Source organism: Lampetra fluviatilis, chromosome 3 (assembly GCF_964198595.1).
Source record: "Lampetra fluviatilis chromosome 3, kcLamFluv1.1, whole genome shotgun sequence".
Classification (NCBI taxonomy): Eukaryota; Metazoa; Chordata; class Hyperoartia; order Petromyzontiformes; family Petromyzontidae; genus Lampetra; species Lampetra fluviatilis.
In genome coordinates this window covers 19,079,496-19,098,796 of record NC_136277.1, presented here as the reverse complement: position 1 = coordinate 19,098,796, position 19,301 = coordinate 19,079,496, and the positions used below count along the sequence as shown (strand labels likewise).

The 19,301-nt window shown below is 37.9% G+C and overlaps 1 protein-coding gene across 2 annotated transcripts in view; it reads left to right on the top strand.

Moving 5' to 3' along the window:
• The window catches only part of LOC144953834 (GON-4-like protein), a 53,407-nt gene that overhangs the window by 8,372 nt on the left and 25,734 nt on the right, over positions 1-19,301 (top strand). For both annotated transcript variants that reach the window (XR_013640912.1, XM_078884488.1), the window contains exons 8-15: positions 1,471-1,666; positions 3,316-3,417; positions 4,245-4,285; positions 7,025-7,119; positions 9,011-9,212; positions 16,970-17,044; positions 17,878-18,079; positions 19,133-19,274. Coding sequence is in view for 1 of the 2 variants with exons in the window: in XM_078884488.1 (XP_078740614.1) it covers positions 1,471-1,666; positions 3,316-3,417; positions 4,245-4,285; positions 7,025-7,119; positions 9,011-9,212; positions 16,970-17,044; positions 17,878-18,079; positions 19,133-19,274 (1,055 nt within the window). In the remaining variant the exon portion in view is untranslated. The remainder of the gene's footprint in view (positions 1-1,470; positions 1,667-3,315; positions 3,418-4,244; positions 4,286-7,024; positions 7,120-9,010; positions 9,213-16,969; positions 17,045-17,877; positions 18,080-19,132; positions 19,275-19,301) is intronic.

The window sequence follows — 19,301 nt, the reverse complement described above, 5'->3', positions numbered from 1 at the left end:
CCCTACTTGGATATTTTATTCAATTAAAATAAATCAGAATGTGTTAGTGTATATCATTTAAATAGCATTTTTTATATTATTCTATCAAAATTTTTTCTAATTTCAATTGAAGAAAAGCAAAAAAAACCCGCCGCTTTTATTATTTTCAATTTATTTTTATTTATAATTTTAAATTTATTTGACTTTTTATTGTGGGTTTTTTTGCTTTTATTATTTTCAATGTATTGTTTTTATTAAATTCGTATGATTTTTTAGTTTATTATTTTATAAAAAAAAATGTTTATATTTACGTGACTTTACCGAAAGAACCAAGATTATGAGTCAGTGAAATTAAAGTGCTACCATGGTAGAATACTAATGTGCCCTGGCTGCTAGTGTTCAGTATTAAAAAGGTCCAGTGGGAAGTGTCCGAGGAAAAAATATGACCATATAATAAACTGAATGTGCTGTACATTGCTATGGGTGGTATGGTTAACAAAGAGATGAGACTATTATGTGATGACATTTCTACATGATGTCCCCATGCCAGCATTTCATCTCCTCAAGCTTTATGATTTTGCCTTTTATATGAGTCAAATGCATCTCCAGTGAATCATCGTGTTTATTAGGGCACAATGTACGATCGTTAATTTATTTTCAACGTTTAACTTAAACGATGTTTCACTTTCGCTGTAAGAATTTCACCACATTGGCCTTTAACGTGTGTCCACTTGACGTGCATATGAATCCCAATATGTCGACATCACTTTCAATGTTTTTATATATTTACATCTGTTTGTGTTCATTTCTCTCAATTCCTGCTGTCCTATATTTTACAAAACGTTCATGACACTGTCTTTTCATGTCTTCCTTTAGCCTGGCTCTCATACCCCTTTTTCCATTGGTACATCCGAGTTGAGCCAGTATCATAGGTTTTCCACTGGTTATGTTCTGTACTGAGCTAGAACCTGTCTCTCGGGGGCAAACAGGGCCAGGAGTAGGGCTAATGACACGCTTATTGCGTCTGACATCAGCTGGCATGTATGTAGATGATGTGTGGGACTGCGTCACCACACATCACCTACATATGTCTCAACTAATTGCGTGTCAAGTTAATGGTGCATCTTGGCTTCTGCAGTGGAAAAACAACCAAGTCCTCTTGAACCACCACTTCTGGATGGCAAACCCCTTTGTAATATAAATAAATAAGCCTACACTTAGTTTAGTTGTATATTTTTCAGTGATTTATTTTAATTGTTTGTAAATGGCTGTTGGTGTTTATATGTTGGCAATACATGAAATGACATACCCCTCACAATGGGAATGGAATTTCCACCAGTGGCTCAGGGCTGTAAAGAGTGACACCTCATGCTCATTGGAGTTGGAAACCACTTAAGACTTTTTTGAGTGCATTCATATGGAAATCCATAGCATTGTGCCTGTTTTAACTTTTTGAAATAATGTGTTTTTTTTTATTGTTGCCATGTTCAGCCAGACGATGAAAACTTAATAGCATACCGCACACGCTCCAAGCGGACACTGAGGGACATGCCTATTGGGCAGCTAGAAGCAGAGCTGAATGCACCAGATATAACGCCAGATATGTACGAGCCGGCGGTTATGGAGGATGAAGATTGGAAGACTTGGCTGCATGGGCTTATGACAGACCCAGTAGATAATGCAGAAGGTAAGTCACTTGGTAATACGTTTTTCAGTATAAGGCTTGATTAACGTCTTGGAATCAAGAATATGCAGAAGAAAAACATATGTTGACAAATTGAAGGTTCCAGATTCCTGTTGAAAATATGCATCTCATTATTGTGTGAATAAATAGACAGGAGTAGAGGCAAGGCAGTTGTCGTTTTTCCTGAAGTGAGATGAACTTTGGCTATTCCAGGCACTTGAAAAGTCTTTGCTTGCTTTATTGTTGTAACAGGTTAAGCAGTGAAACACATTTTAGAATCCTGTGGCGATAAGACTACTCTATAGATCCCTTGCCTGATTCCGTGCCAGTTCAACCCCTCTTTGCACCATCTGTTGTAAGAATAAATAAACATATATAGTAGTTCCAGTGCAATTTTCTGCCGATTTGGCCATTGTACAAAATCGGCAGGGGAAAATGTTTTTTGTCAAGTCGTGAATTAGTATACTAAATATTTAGCTTTTTGCTTGTTTTGTTCCATATGACTTTGCAGGAAACAGTATTGGTTTTGTGCTTTTATCTACTGTTAATCCCACTTTTCCCATATGAACCTTTTGGCGGGACCCCGGGGTCCCGAATAAACGGAAGTCAAAATCCTAATTAAATTTTTTTTGGCGATTCCGTCCCACCGCGCACATAAACGCCGCGACCCACCTGGCGCAGATTATTCTGTTGTCATGTCGTCCAAGCACAGCGAGGACGAATGCGCAGAAGAAACTTTGATTAGCGTATCGTGTGGAGCTCGTCGAGAGGAATAGATTGCTGTATCGTTCGCCTTCAACAGACATAAAATGACGTCGTAACGCAGTTTATGCGCGAGCCAGGGACTTATGGGACCCCGGGCGTCCCGCCATAAGGTTCTTATGTTACGGGCATAATACTTGTGTTGTGTGATAAAAGTACATTTTCAAAAGTTACTGTGACTTGTCCTCCCTTTGCTCCCAAAACATTAAAATCTAAATCTGTGAATGTAATTTTAACGCTGTGTATTTTCAGGAACACCGTTAAAATTTGTGTCACAAGTATTAAATTGATACGTATTTTGTAAATCCAGGCCTAAAATAATTAAATTAAATTATACTTAATTTTTATTTGGTAACGCACCCCCCTTACAACAGGTATTTCTTTGGGAAAATAAGCTTTATACAGTGCGGTTCGACTTACGTGCTGTTGTTCAGGAACACATGTCACACGTTATGCGAGGGATGACCATATGAGGTTTATATAAAGTTAAACACCCTGCCCTTTAGTTGTGCTGAAATTCAAATATCATCTTTTTTGGGATGTAGACCGACTCTTTTTCAGTTTAACACATACTCTTTTTATACAAATGCAAAAAAGACAAGAATATACTGTGTACAAAATGCCACACTGTCCTAATTTCATTTGTCTATTCTACTAATTAGTTTGAAAAAATCAAGACATTCACAGCAAGTGTACTTCAGAACTATGTGTCACTCAAAGTTGCCTAAGCCACCAAACAATCCGTGCGATTTATGATTCAGTGTAACTTCTAAAGTGTCCAAAGAATTCGACTAAAGCCACTTGAAACGAAGAACCTAAATGGAGTGAAACAAACCTCCCAAGCCATTCTGTGCAGCTTACGTTTACATGTTGTGCTTGATTGTCACTAGACAACGATGATGAAGAGGATGACCCAGAATACAATTTCCTGGAGGACCTTGATGAGCCTGATGTGGAGGACTTCAGGAATGATCGTTCTGTCCGGATAAGCAGTAAGTCTACTCACCTTCTACCTCACAGTGGGACTTAAAGTGATGATTCTCCTCTTGAAATACATTTATTAGTAAGTCTACTCATTGTATAATTAGTCAGATCTTCCTTGGAAAAAAATCTTAATCCAAATTGAGTCTCATTTGGCTGTACAAAAACGAATAATGTCATATCCTGAGTGTAGTTAGTGGCCCTTGGTTGTTTACAATAAGCGTTTGCTTGTAATTCATTCATGAAAAAATATTACTTCCTGTCAATGTGTCGTGAAAGGACTATGTGAATACACACAACCAGCTCATTATGAAACATGTTTTTGTCGGGATTAATGCTCGCTGACACATTCAAATGCAAATTATGTATTTACTCACTGCATACATCTTTGTGAAAAATAATTAAAGACGCTGGTAAAAATTAAGACGTAGTCTATGATAAACAAGAAGTATTTGAGTTTGAGAATACAGTAATTAGTATGAATGTGATTTTTTAAATAAACAATTGTCTTTACAATTTAAATTTTATGACTATATTTTATTAACTCTTTTATGTCCAGGACTTGGTTTCCTGATCTTAACATAGATGCATTAAAATAAAATATATATTTTACAGTGCAGAGCGTGAAATGCAGATGTTTAAGTTTAGTTTAATGCTCTCCAAGAAATAAAGAACAGAACACTAACATTGTTCGAAAACAATTGTATAAGAATTAATGCTTAAAAATTATAGATAGTGGTGGTATCTTTAAAACTATACCGTTCATGTATGTTACTATTACATTTTTTGTTACTTTGTTTTTATATATTGGTTGATAGAAGCTGTGTTTTTTTTGCAGAAAAGGAAGTCAATGAATTAATGGAAGAACTCTTTGAAACGGTGAGTTTAGTCTGTCTTTAAAGGATCAAAATCCATGTTGCAGAATGAATAACACTACAATTGTGTGTAAGGTTACAAAAAGAAGAAAAGGAATATGCATCCAAAACATTTTATTTTTCTTACCTTGTAAATATACTTACCAAGGTTGTGTGTCCTGGGTTGGTTGACAGCGATGAAGCAGCGAATATTTGAGGCCAATCAGCAGTGACAATTTTTTTTTAGTGTTCAATAGATGTTTCGTCTTGCAACCAAATTTAAGGTGGAATGAGCTTGTATTATTTTATTCTATGATGTGAAGAAGAGTTTCGTAATAAAAAATTTTGTTTTTAAATGTCATTCCTTGGACTAGACTGTAAAAATGTGATATGACGGGTCACTGCCAGATCACGGCAAGGTCGGTCATGCTCTAGAGACCCCACCCCCTTGCCTTTCTATTTCTCTCATCCACAGCAGACATGATAGAGATGATGAGCACAACACACATTACAGATATGTGGGATAGTAATTCGCCCACGGTGTTTACGGATCAATTTTTTTTACTTTCTTTGATCAAGTTACGAAATAATTTTTGTAACATTGGAGTGAATTTAGCTGCCTCCATCACCTGTATAATCTCCGATTAGCACAGTTGGCTATGTAGTGCGAAATAGGTTCTACATACATACACCTGCATACATGTACTAATTAAAAAGCTTTCTTACAGATTTTAAATAGATAGAACATAATGCAAATACAAAAAAACAGGGTCAGAATGCAGACAGCCAGCTGTGTCGGTTAGGGTTTAAAATAGTCCACACTTTCTCGACCTACTGAACATTTTAGCAAATCTTCTGTATTTTGTGTAAATGTATGCATTATATGAAACACATGTTAAATATGTGGGAAGATGTGTATAAAACATTTGTGAATAAGAAGATATGTTTTCGTATCTACGAAAAGATCCACGGAGCATTTTATTGTTGGCGTAACATTCCCGTGATTCCTGCTTGTTGCCCATGTAACATTGAACCAGTCACACGAGCAATTACGTATTCTGTGCAGCCAACCAGACTATCCTAATTATGTCACTTTGTATTAAATTCAACTTTAAAATTCACCAGATGTCATTAATATTAAAGGTTTACTGGGGATAGCCTTTACAAAAAATTGGTGGTCATGACATTTTTATGAAGGCTATCACCAGTATTGTATCTATTGAAGCTACTGCCTTTGCACATACTAATAATCACCCACATGTTATGACATCACTTGCGTTCATTTTAATTGTCAAAACGACATTGATTCATAAATCATTCTCCATTGAGAAATTATCGGAGCATTCATTTGCACTTTAGCATTATGGGGTAGAGCTGGTCACCATGACCCCTTGAGTGTTATGTTTATTGTGCCTGTCACGTGATAAAACTAAAGTGACACTTGGGCTTCCCCAGTTGCTAGGCGTGAGGGCCCCTTGCTTTGGCTTCCTTACACGTGTCTTTGAGAGAAATCAGAAACACTCAAACAAGCTTGGCCATCCTGAGCATGTGCGAGTACTTTCTGGAGTCCATTTACACCAACAATGCGAGACTACAGGCTCTATGTCCATGTTTGCAAGGCAGTCTTTAGCTCCCTCCATGTTTCCAGCTTATTTTGTTTTAACCAGGTCAGAACTCAAGAGACCAGGATAGTCTAATTTGCTTGTGTGACCTGGGTCACAAAAATGGCAAAAGCAACAATGAAAACTATTTTAAGTACAACAATGAAACAAAACAAATGAGAAAAAACGATGTAACATGATACATCAAACATTACACAACCATGAATCAATATTAATACATTTGCTCTATGTCCATAGTCTGCACTGCACTTAGCCATGTGGGTTGAGGAGGGAGTGATCTATCTTGCTACTGGGAGAAACAATTTTGGGTCATGTGTGAAGCACTGAGGTCAAAGAGCAATTTACTTTTATCTTAATTATTGGACTTTTTTTGAGGAATGGATGAAAGATTTTGAATGTTTTTTTTGCTATTGTGGAAAACATAATTTAGCTTTAAAAAAATGTGCATTCAGTTAACGTTTATAATTTTCCAATTAAGGTTGCTGATATTCATTTGTTTTATTTCAGGAATGTGTTTGGTTAACAGGCAGCAATACAATAAAAATAACGAGAATAGGTTTTCCCCTTTTTTCTGGCAACGAAACAGGTGTTAAGATGTTAAAACACCAAACTGAAACCTTTTACAAGGAATCATTTCTGCATTAACCACAATACTTGTGGTCAGAATGCAAACAAAAAACGTACTCTGATAATATATGCATTGTATTTGAAACGTATTGGTCCACACCAGAGACTAGGCTCAAAAGAAAGCTGTCTGGTGTGGACCAATCAGTTTCAAAGACAATGCCTGTAAATATATTAAGCCAGTAGTCTTACTTGACTTATTCTGAATGTTGATTTTGTAGATATTTAAATGTTAAAACGCGACACATTTGTCAAGAATATAACATCGGCTACGTTTTAGACAATGTCCCTTCTTCATAGCACATGGAGAGAAAATTGGCCCTTGTGCCCTGAGGAAGGTCCAGTGGCCAAAACGTCACCGATTATATATTCTTTCTTTTAAGGCAGTGTTATTGACAAATGTGTTAAATTCCCATTGTTGTTTGTGCATGTGAACCACTGCCAACGCAGCATCACCATGTATTGTTTAGCTCTATCTACCAAAATGTCCTTAATTCATCCCTTTACATGATTTCAAGTTTGGAGATGAGGTCGGCTCTCAAGAGTGGGAGGAGGAGGTTGAAGAAGAAGCCAATCAACAAGAGGCTGATTTCAATACCCCTCAGACAATCAGGTACGTTGCAAATGTAGTTTTTCACATATCCATTCCGGCTGTCCACCATTCAGCACCACGCAGGTACATGCCGTATTCGGTCTCCTGTTGGACACATACATTTGCAACAACATAATTGCCTAGATGCATATTTAGTTGTGTTTGTCACTTCTTTATAAAAGCAAACTCTTGTCATTAAATAAATGTAGCGATAATTAAGCTGATGAAAAAGAAGACGGGATTGGAGGATACCTAAAGGGGGGGATGTTTAGCTGGAAAGAAGAAGGGGTCGGGGTGGCTTAGAGGAACTTTGGAAAGTTCCAGATAATTTGGGGAGAGAGAAGGTATATGAGAGGTGTGTGTTTGGTGCTCTGGGAGAGAAGGCGTGCTGTGGGTGTGCACGTGTTGTGGTGTATGTATGTTATTGGGAGCGGTAGCGTAGCGGTTAGCGCGCTGCGCTATGAACCTGGCGACCCGGGTTCGATTCCCACCAGTGACGATTATCTGAACCGGTCCTAGGCCTCCCCTATGTCGACTCAGCCTGAAATGAGTACCTGGTGCGGTGTGTAAACATTGCCACTGGGGAGACAAAGGCGGTCGGGCTTGGTTCTGGCCACCCACCCCCTCGTGTACCGTTCCGGCCTTAATAGGTGCTTGCTAACAGCACTTGCCCCTACAGTCTGTTAAGGCTATACGGGGGATCTTTGTCTTTATTTTTGTATGTATGTTGAACTTATTTCGTGACGTACGTAACCAACCGTGCTAATCGAAGGTGCAAAGAGGTGAATAAAAGTCTTACCAGAGGAATTTTGTCGTATGGACTCCCTTTCAAAAGCACCATTGTGCATTCATGAGACAATTGGTAAATGTTTTGTTGATTGGGCCAGATATTTGTTATGAAGGTTCCATTAAGGAGGTGCGGTGAGCACCTTGACGTAAATTCTGTTTAACATGAGGCGAGTGATGTGAGTGTTTTATGAGGCCTGTAATAAATTACATGAGTTCTAGGAAGATAGAGCCGGAACGGCTTGACACGGCTATTGATTTTTGTGTCTGAATACAAACTGGTTGTGAGAACTTTAATGCTTGCAGGATATTTACCATGACATTTTCATGTGTTTTGATGATTACATTTAGTAGTGAGGAAGTGATCACCAGTAGTGCAAGAGTAACTGACAATAAAGCAATATTCACTTACAATTAAGATTCAGATTTTTTTACAACAATGAAGTAGTGAAGTTTGGGTGATTGGTCACAGCATCGCTGAATTCTCTCAAACTATGGCAGCAATACCAGATTGAGATTGGGGCTAAGTTTTGATGCCTTTGAAAGCGTTACGGAAAAGGGAAATCATACTCAAATTACTGGGAGGTATTTAAATCAGATGTAATTGAGACAGCAGCAGAGGTACCTCATGTAAAAAATATGAAAAAGAATTGTCAAATAATTCAAAGTAAGAGACCTTAAATATTTAGTAAAACTTTGGAATGCAGATGTACCACTGTAATGCAGTGTTTAGTTTGTAGGTCTCTGAATGATAAATAAACATGTATTGTTGGTTTTTCTTATGTGTCATATAATTTATACAATGTATTTTATTTCATTACAAAAAACTAATGAATATGCTGCTCCATCATTTAAATGTGCAATGCTTTTTTAATTGCACTTTTAACATGTTTTACTTTCAAAATAATTATGAAATAAAGGTTATACACTACCTCTAGAAATAGCACAGCATTGTGCAATTACTACTCTTTGCCGAAAGTGGTAAGTGTGCCACTGTTTTCCGCACACCGTAAATCATACAAATTGTAGAAACATTTGTTCAAATTTAAAACCGAGTGTTTTTAAATCCAGGACAACAAAAATTCCCTTTTTAAATGCATGTTGTTTTTGTGCTTTTGAACATCAGATTTGAGGAACCCCTGGCAAATGTCATTATGGACTGCCGGCACACGGTTAAGACACAGCTGGACCTTTTGAAGATGAGGAAAAGTAATATCAAGAAAAAACCACCTCATTCTCCAGAAAGCAAGGAGGAGGAGAAGAAAGTCGTTTGCTCTGTATCCTTCTCTCCAGAGCAGTATGCCATGCTCCAGCAGCAAATGCAGCAGGTAGGAGAATATACCTATCGATATGCAACCGATAAAAATGTGTGCACAGCACTCAGTTTGCACGTATGTCAAGTTCAAGCGGCAATCACAACTAATGCTGTTTATATCTTCATACGTCGCAATTTTTGTTTTCCTGCTGTTGTGAAGTTGACCTCCAGGGTCCACAGTAAAGGTGTTATGATTTACTCAGCGACTTGAGAATTGATTGAGGGTTGAGACTAGACTATATGATACAATACAGGTTCCATTAAAAATTCTAGAGTTTCAGAGAAGGTGGTGCATTTTAGCTGAAAGAGCATATGTCTGCTTTCTTTCCATGTTATATTACGAACGTCTAACATGCTCACCCTTTGATGATTTTCTTAACATCCTCCATACATTTGTATTCAATGAATAGAAGCTTTTTTTTATAGGTTTGTCTAGTGCCCCTCCACATACTTGCCCTCTATAATGTTAATATGATACACTGACTAATCTCCATATATATAAAAGGCAAAGTTGTGAATATGTGTGTCTGTTCCAAATGCTTAGTGTATTTCCCGACATGCAATAAACTGAAAATTCGCCATGTGGGTACTTTCCAGACTGTACACCATGCAAAAATTATAAAAATACCTTTTTTTGGGGGGGGGGGGGAGCTCAATAATGCATATTTTTTGCACAGCAAGTGAGCTGTGACGTTAAATCTGTCACGTGACCCGCGCATGTGGAAGCGTAACGCATTGTAGTGTAGTGCTTAGCGCGACGCTGCGCTACGAAACCGGCGACCCGAGTTCGATTCTCGCTCACGGCCACCACCGGTGACGATTATTTTAACTGGTCCTGGGCCTCCCCTAGGTCGACTCAGCCTCAAACAATTAACTGGTGTGGTGTGTGAACATCGCCACTGGGGAGACAAAGGCGGCCGGGCGTGGTGAATTAAGTGCCTGGCGAAGACGGGTAGTAAAGCTAGTTTGTTTATAATTGTGTTCGTTGCTAAATGTTGTTAAACCCCATATCTACTAATGTAATACATTTCTTGACTTCCTTTTTATGATTACCTGTATTATGCACGTTAAATACCTTATCACATATATCTCAACGTTATTTACTACCTCCAAATCTTGACTTTCAAACCTACACCTGTGCCGAATATCAAAGAGTCGCTCTGCTCAACGCTGCAGCCAATTCAATTTTAGTAAGCAACCTCACATTAAGACCCTAATTTCTATCCACAGCTGTAATACCCCAAGCAAGGTACGAGCTAACACAACTATATCATCTTCATTCTCCTAGGTTCTCAATTACAAATGGCGACCCCTTTGTTTTCAGCTGCCTGTGAACTATTAGGGGTTTAAATGGACACAGAATAATATGTCATTGAACCAAGTGGGTGGCAACATACACCTCCACTGAACGTCAGTTCTCTGTCAAACCACTCTGTCTCTCCTAAACATTTGGCTCATCTTGCCTGCAATGCCATAGCAACTAGCGTTGCTATTTGTCTTTTAAAGTGCTTAAAGATGCTGTAGCATTTAAGCACCAAGTAAATGTAAATTCTAATAATCTGAGTTTTTCTGTAGCTTTCTGCAGACAGAATAATATTCTTGTAAGCTATAAAAATGTGCTGATGTATTTCCAGCTGTTCAATATTTTCAGTCTGATAGTAATATTTTATTATTGTAACTCTCCGTGCCTTACCCCACACTGCATTCATGTTTCAGCTTCTATATGCTTGTGTGTCATTAAGCAAAACTTTCCTTGAATACTCAGTTAACTTCCCGAGAATACCGTGTAAATGCATTGTGCCGTTGTTATTCCCCTTTTTACTTTAATTCCTTTCATGTAATCGTATAATAGCCTTTTTTAGGCTCGTGGCAACTTCGCTGATAATATCATCCGTTTCAGGGTGCCATGGCAAAGTGCACTTTGCAATGGACTCTCACCCCATTTATAAAACTGTTGTGCTGACAGCACCTGACACACGATAAATACAAAGTAACGGTGAAACTCCTGCCTGGCCCAAGCCATAGCATCCAGGCACAAGTGAGCCATCTTCCTCATCTGCATTGTATCTGTCAGAAAGGGAGATGAAGCATTTGTCAATTATGTTGTGTGACCTATGGCTGTAGTTGTTGCACTAGAAAGGCATTCATGATGAAGGTTTTTTGGGCTAGATTGCATAAGTATAAATGTGTCTCATCGGGTGATTTTGGCAAAATCGCCCGATAATGCTGGAAGTAATTACCAGTGAAACATACTCAAATTGTAAATGTTGTGGATTTACTCTCCAATACACAGGTAGGCTGAAATAGTAAGTAATTGGCACGTTCTGTTTACGTGAGAAACCTTACTACTTGGCTGTGTCGCATGGTGACGGGTTAAGAACATATTTATACTTAAGTGATTTAACCCAAAAAACATCTCTGAACCAATTTTTCAGCCACATCAATTCCATACACCCAGCCATCAAATTCACCATGGAGGTGGAATTTTTTTTTACCATTCTTGGATGTTTTAATCGAAAGGAGACCAGATGGCTCAATGGGACACAGTAAAGCCACCCATACCGATGCCTACCTAAAACCTGACTCCCACCACCATCCATCCCAGAAGAATTCCCTCATAAAACTCTACACCATAGAGCTCGATGTATTTCCGACAGTCATCACCTAGCCAGTGAACTGGAACACTTACACCAAGCCCTCAAGATGAATGGATATTCAGACGACACAATCCGTAAAGCTATCACCCCAACCGTTGGGAAAGAACCATCTGAGGACCCAATCAGAATCATCACCTTGCCATACATAGCAGGGGTCACTAAAATTATTTCCAAAATCATGAGCAAACTCAAGATCCAGGTTCAATTTAACACAGTACATAAAATTCGTGATCCCATCTGTGAAGGATGTGATCCCTGACATGCAATACCCCAGCGTTTACAAACTAAGCTGTGTCTATGGTAGTAGTTACATTGGGGAAACTAAGCGACATGTCTCGGACCGTGTTCGTGAACATAAGGCAGATCTGAAACACGGTAGGACCAATTACCTCGGCCGTGGCTGATCATTGTTTTTATGCGCTGGGCTCACGCGAAATTGATTTCTCTAAGACGAAGGTACTTTACAAGCCCACTGGCTATCAACAAATATTCGTCCATGAAGCCATCCATATATATAGACACGGACACAATTTCAACCGAGAAGATGAGTACAAACTGAGCAATCATTGGAAGGACGTTATCAACCAGTTTAAGTCGCAATTGGCTATGATGTTTCCATCCTACCACCTTCCGATGTTAGTTGTGCTTTACGCCCATTTCAAACTTGCGCTTTCTTCACAGTCACTTTGTGCGCAAACCCCTTTGTTGCGACGCTGCGATCTTCCACTATCATTCTAATCTCTCTTTAACATGCTAATTTTCACCTGGCAGCCCTTTAATTGGTGTAAAACGAACCAACACCGGGCTCGCTGCCAAACACTTCCATTATCATTGGCTGCTGACATTTGGGCTATGCCCATTTCAAACCCTTATAAACAGTTTCCCTTGGAAGCTAACCCCCCTTTTCCTGAAGACGATCGCTTGCGTTGTGATCGAAACGTCGTAGTTTTTTGTTATTTGTTATTTTCTTTGAACCTATCTACGTGACTTGACCGAAACACCCAAGAATATGAATTCCTGCAGTCATGAAAGCTTTAAGTCAAGATGAATAATATTGGTCGCAAAACTGGAAAGACATACCTACTTATACACCATTGTTATGGGACTGCAATATCCCACAATTTTAAGGAATTTCAAGATTCGTGATTCCAAACATGGTCACCTTATAGCGATTCACAAAAGAGAATCGTAAGGACGTTTGAAATTGATGCGTCAATATATTTAAACTTTTTAATCCATTAATGTTAACTGGAATGCATTTTATTTGATCCATAAGGAGTTTTGGTATTAAAGTGGAAGTCATTCTGTCCACAGGAGCACATGATGTGGGAGTGGAGCACTGGGACCATTTGGCTATTCCATGTTTTCTTTGCGTATGTGTTAGGAAATTATATAAATTGAAAACATAATTTTATTGGAAAAAAATATGTAGCAGTTTAAATGTTTCTTTTGCTTATTTACCTACTTACATTTCGGTTCCTGCCCATACAAAATATTACATTTCTATTGTTGGTGGCAATACTGACAGCTTGTCAATGGCAGCATGTGGCAGTTGGTAATAAAAACATTAAGATGTCTGCGAATATATCTCAAAATGGATAAATTGCCAAGATATTGTATTGTAAATGCCCTTACCTCCAGTATTCATGATCTCAAAGTATCAAAAATAAGCAATTTTTCAGAGGTGGAAGTGTGAATGGGAAAGGTTTGCATTAATCTTTTTTTTTAAAGTAATTGGTATGAAAACCAGCAATAATAATATTGTAGGACTCTTTGCAGGTCATACAAATGTGCACCAGGGTGAATTATAAATCTGGAAACATTGGAGATTTCACTTCGGTAACACGCAGTCTTGCCTAGAAAAGAGATGGTTTGGTGTTGTTATGGTCCCGAAATAATGATCGACCCTGTTGTGTATAAAATAGGCTTATGAAGAGACTCAAGAAGTAGCCCTGTCATGAAGCCTTCCGGGATGTTTTGTTCGAAACATAGTGGTGCACTGCTTACTTAGAAATGCACTTGGGCATGACTTGATGCATATAGGATAACTGAAATTTAATGGTAATAAAAGCCCCCAAACGTTGTGATGTTCAAAGTTGTTGGCAGATTATGTTTCTATATATGGTGGTGACAGGTCCAGCGATAGCGCGGTCGCCAGTCTTCGCAGAGGTTCGCCGTTAAAATCTGGCATATGATTAACTGTACAAGTAGGCGCTGTCTGCTTGCCAGTGGGCTTTAATGTTCCTGTAACATCATTTTGGTTTTGGCATCATGGTCCACATTTGAAAACTTGGGATTCAATGCAGCAACATCGCCCCCTTCTGTGAAGCAACTAAATACTGTGTCTGAGAAAAACAGCACTGTTCTTCGAGCCATGCATTATAAGAATGTTGTGAATAACAAATGCGCTCATGATTTTATCTATATTTTGCCCATGTGATAATGAGCTGGTCTTCATCTCCATTGATAGCCTCGAGAGAGACTTATTTGCTCCATAGGACAACTACTGTTGACTGCATATAAAGTGGCACTTTTTTTATTGAGCACAGATGGGTGGTGGTTTATAACAGAGGTGATAAAAGGTTCACCTTAATAGTTTATCTTTGCAGGGTAAAGTAAAAGTATAACAAAATATGTTTACAGAATAATAGTGTTTGTGTCATGATTACTCAAATGGGTCATAAATGAATATAGAAATACATATACGGTCTTATGGATATTTTTTATCATGATTATATGGATATTGAGATCATAATTCCTGTACAGATCATGATGAGAGATGTAAAGGATTAAAATATGTCAACGAGAGTTGGATGGTTATGTTGTGTACTGCTAGTTTAATCCAAAACCAGCGAAGGTCCCCTAAAAAGGAACTTTGAAGTTTCGGGGCTTCTGTGCATCATCCGCATATGGCTTCGTTTGAGACTAATGCACAGATGAACCCAGGTATTTACTATGCTTGACTATCTGGAATTATATTGGTGCAATAAATGTGGTGGTAAAGGTAAAAAAATAGTTTTTCTGCTAGTGACTTAAATTTGAATAACTACATTTAATGGAATACTGTATTTGGCGGTGTGCTTTGCCATCATTAGCGACAACACCACACGTGTTGTTGTTTTGATAGGGAAAACACTATTTCCAGAGTTACGTAAGTAAGTTTAGGCTTTAAGCCAGCGTACACACATTTGCCGGTAATAATATTTGGCATTAGCAGGAGTATGACGCATTAAACAGTCTACATTGCATGGGTATTTATGTTTAATGGTTTTGGGTTATTAAAACGACAAATACGTTTTAATGATTAACACAGTAGTCATGTAACTTTAGTAACATGTTTTAACCAATATATAGTCCTGTTATTGTGTTTTATGATTTCTTATATTGACTGGTCAGGTGGCACTGTGATTAAAGTGTGCAAATCACACGAAAAAACTAACTTAAATATTGCTTAGGGGTTGACTTAGGTCATCATTTAGTGTCATTCAAACGGGGTCCTACTTTGTGGGCAGTTATCAGTGGTGACAATAAACTGGCTCCTATAAAAAGGATTTATAATTTCAAATATTGTCTCAAGTCTTCCAATAAAGATGGGAACCTTTCCATACTTACATAAGCAATGTGAATATATATAAGGGAAATTTGTGAATATGTGTGTCTGTTCAAAATGTTTAGCATACTTTTCGACATGCACCAAGTGAGCAGTGACGTCACATCTGTGATGTCACCCGCATGCGGCAGCGTTACGCAGTATACCTGCTGACGTCACACATCCCCCCCCCCCAAACTCTCCGCGTAGACCGTGTATCCCGCACAAATGCGCGGCTGGGGGGTGGGGTAAATAATGGCTATAATATACAAGGCTACAAACTTTACATTTGCCATGTGGCTAGCTTCCATACTGTACACAATGTAAAAAGTTTAAAAATATACTTTTTTTATTGGGGGGGGGGAGGAATAATGGATATAATATATTGCACAAGTGAGCGGTGACGTCACATCTGTGATGTCACCCGCATGCGGAAGCGTCACGCAGTATGCCTGCTGACGTCACCCCCCCCCCCCAACCCTCCGCGTAGGCCGTGTATTAACCCAAGACAAGAATCCAAGTCCCGGGCGAAGCCGGGTAGTAAAGCTAGTTTAAAATATATACCGTAATTGTTTAAACTATAAACCAAGCAAAACTCTTTTTAAAGTTTTAACATTGAACTTGAAAATATCTTAAACCAGCCAAAAGTCAATCAAATGTTCAATGGGGCAAAGTTTATTGAGGTATTTGTTAATGGTACTGTGATATATTGTCATGGGAGAGTGGGTGCACGTTTGCTACTTTTGCAGAGGTTCGCAGTTTGAGACCCACGACTGCCCTGGTTAATACTCTGGGTATATTTTGCGATGAATACCCCCCTTCCTGCTTCACAATGGACATTAAAATGTCCTGTGATGTTATTGGGAATTAATAGGCCATGTATTTTGCCATGTAAGACCAAATATGACACAATTACCAGAAGATTACTCAATTGGGATGACATAGCACCATCGCCCACTGCTGTGAAACGACAGCATGTTATGTAAAAATAGGATCTTGATTATAACCTGCAATAATAGTGCAAATACCAAATGTGATCATGATTTCACCTGATTTCTGTACTATTCTAGAAAGTATGCAAGTCATCAATATTACACTTTCAATGTATGGGCGTTACATTTGGCTTTGTGGTGTTGAACGGCATTTGCTTAGGTACATTGTTTTCATTTGTGATTAATAGTCACAATATTACGCCAATAATTAGTTACATTTTTAAAGTCTGTAGGTATTTTGCATTTTCTTCCTTTATTTGCGAAGATGGAGCATTTTCTGAGTTTAAATAACCTATCACAATGTGAAACACCATTGTTCAAGTTTGGAAAATCGGTAATATACATTAGTGTTTACTGAAGCAGACTAAGCAATTATGCATTTTGTACTTAAGTGGATCATTATTTTGATGCATAAAATAAATAATATTTTGTTTGTGTGTTTGTTGCATAATGTCGCTTTCTTAACAGACTTAATTGATAATGAAACAATGTTTAAAATGTGTAATATTTCATGCTCTGTTTGTTCCATTAGCATGTTCAACTCCTGACACAAGTTAACCTGCTGTCAACTGTCAATCCGGACGCTCACCTCTGCAGGACATATCTCGTACGTTCTGTATATAACAACATTAACGCACCATTCTGTTACTGAATGATAAATGAATATAAAAATACACGTTCTCATGGATATTTTTTATCATGATTATATGGATATTGAGATCATAATTCCTGTACAGATCGTAATGAGAGATGTGAAGGATTAAAATGTCAACCAGAGTTGAATGTTTACGTTGTGTGCTGCCAGTTTAATCCAAAACCAGCGGAGGTCCCATCTAATTATCTTTTAAATATCCCTAGAGCAATTAATGGAATAGACGACAAAGCCCTTGTTGTTAAAGCATCAAAATTATCCTGAAGCAGAAGATTAGTACTGGATGTCTTCACATTTGCAAATATGATTTGTAACTTTGATTCTTACCTGTATATCGATAGCTCAATGTTAATGTGCCATTTTATTGAGGGACTACTGTGACTTTTGTTGTTTTTTCTGCCTTGCCGAAGCCTGATTAATCGGACTTGTATCATAAAAATGTGTATATATATTTAGTGACTTGCTTACCTTTTTCTCTATTTGCACTCCTATAGTTTTTGTATTGTTTGTTATAACCTGTTGACCCGCCCATACTAGACATGTATGAAAAAGAGCTTCATAGCTCATCGGATTTTTCCAATCTAAATAAAGATTCAGATTCTATTAGGCTACAGTTCTGACTGAGGCATGGCAGAATGTGCTATGTAAGGAACTAACTGCCTTAAGTTTCCACAAAATCAACCTCTTGTTCCGCCAATATGGTGTGGATTAACAGTTGAACACCCTTCATGAATTTTAGCCCTGATTGTCTTTTTAAATGTTAACTGGTTCCTGTCTGTTTCATACAGCAAGAACTGCACATTCTGGGGGAGATGTCGCAGACAAAATACCAGGAGGTCAACTCAGCCTTCCGTTCCTCTTTCATTTCATGCAACCTGATGGAGTCCTTGCATATTGTTGATGACTTTGACAAGAGTGAAAAAACCAAGTCAATAAAACATAGCAAAAAAGATAAAAAATTACAGTCCAGTGAAAAAGGAATGATTAAAGGTGAGCTACTATTACAATGTTTTTAAGGTTATCATTTCGCAGTTCAATTCGAAAGACTTAAATGCGGCATCTGTAATCATACAAATGACATATTTTTTTAAATTATTTCATGAAATGTACTTGGTTGCATATTTCGAACCTCCGATTGGTTCTACTATGCGAAAGTTCTACAAACATACTATTTGGATCTTTCAGGTAAAGTCACGTAGGTATAAAATAAAATAAATCACGACGTTTCGGGCGCAACAAAAGCATCCATCATCAGGTGGGAAAGCTGAGGCAGACTGTTTTATGGACGCTTGTGTTTGATGGACGCTTGTGTTTTAAAACAGTCTGCCTCAGCAGCAGACCATGCTTTCCCACCTGATGATGGACGCTTGTGTTGTGCCTGAAACGTTGTGATTTATTTTATTTATAACTACGTGACTTTACCGAAAGAACCAAAGAGTATGGATTTCTGCAGTCACGAAAGCTTCAAATCAAGATTCTACATACAATTTGCTGTTAATGTATATACCTTTAAATGGTTTTCTACAAAACCACTGTCATGGTAAGCCCATTTAAATGAACTTCACACAAGGAAATGTCTCTATGTTAATTGTACACACTTTTGGTTGTCTTCATGCTACTTGTGGGAGCAGATTATTTTGGTTCATTCCTGAAAAGTTAATTTTAACTGTGAATATACGTAAATGTTTTTATTATATTGTGGACCAAAAAAATACATTCGTAATGAAAAAGCAAAATTAATGTTTGGCATCCAAAAGGCACAATTTAACATGTAAAATTAGATAGAATTATTTCAAATTAGTTTTATGTGGTTTCATGAATTTTTCATAATATATTAATGTATATTTATTTTATTTTTCTGTAGAGTACATTCAATGTCAGTCACTTGGCATGTTTCTCTCATCAGTACAGATCATTTACTACTTGAATATGAAAGGTTAAGCAGACTAATCTATATTTGCTGGTTAAAAGGTAGATCTGAGCAGAACTCCACAAAATGTATTTGGATGAAAGTTATGCAACCTCGACTGTGTTATTTAACAGGAGGCAAACTTGAATGTTCTGTCAAGCTGGCTTCTATTATAATGAAGAGCAAGGTGTTCATGTATCGGGAGCTTCTGCCCTGCTGCATGCTACATCCTCCACAACCCAAAGAGAAGGCTGTTTTCACGAATGCAGAAGACAAGTAAGCCTTTCTGTTACTTGTCAAAAG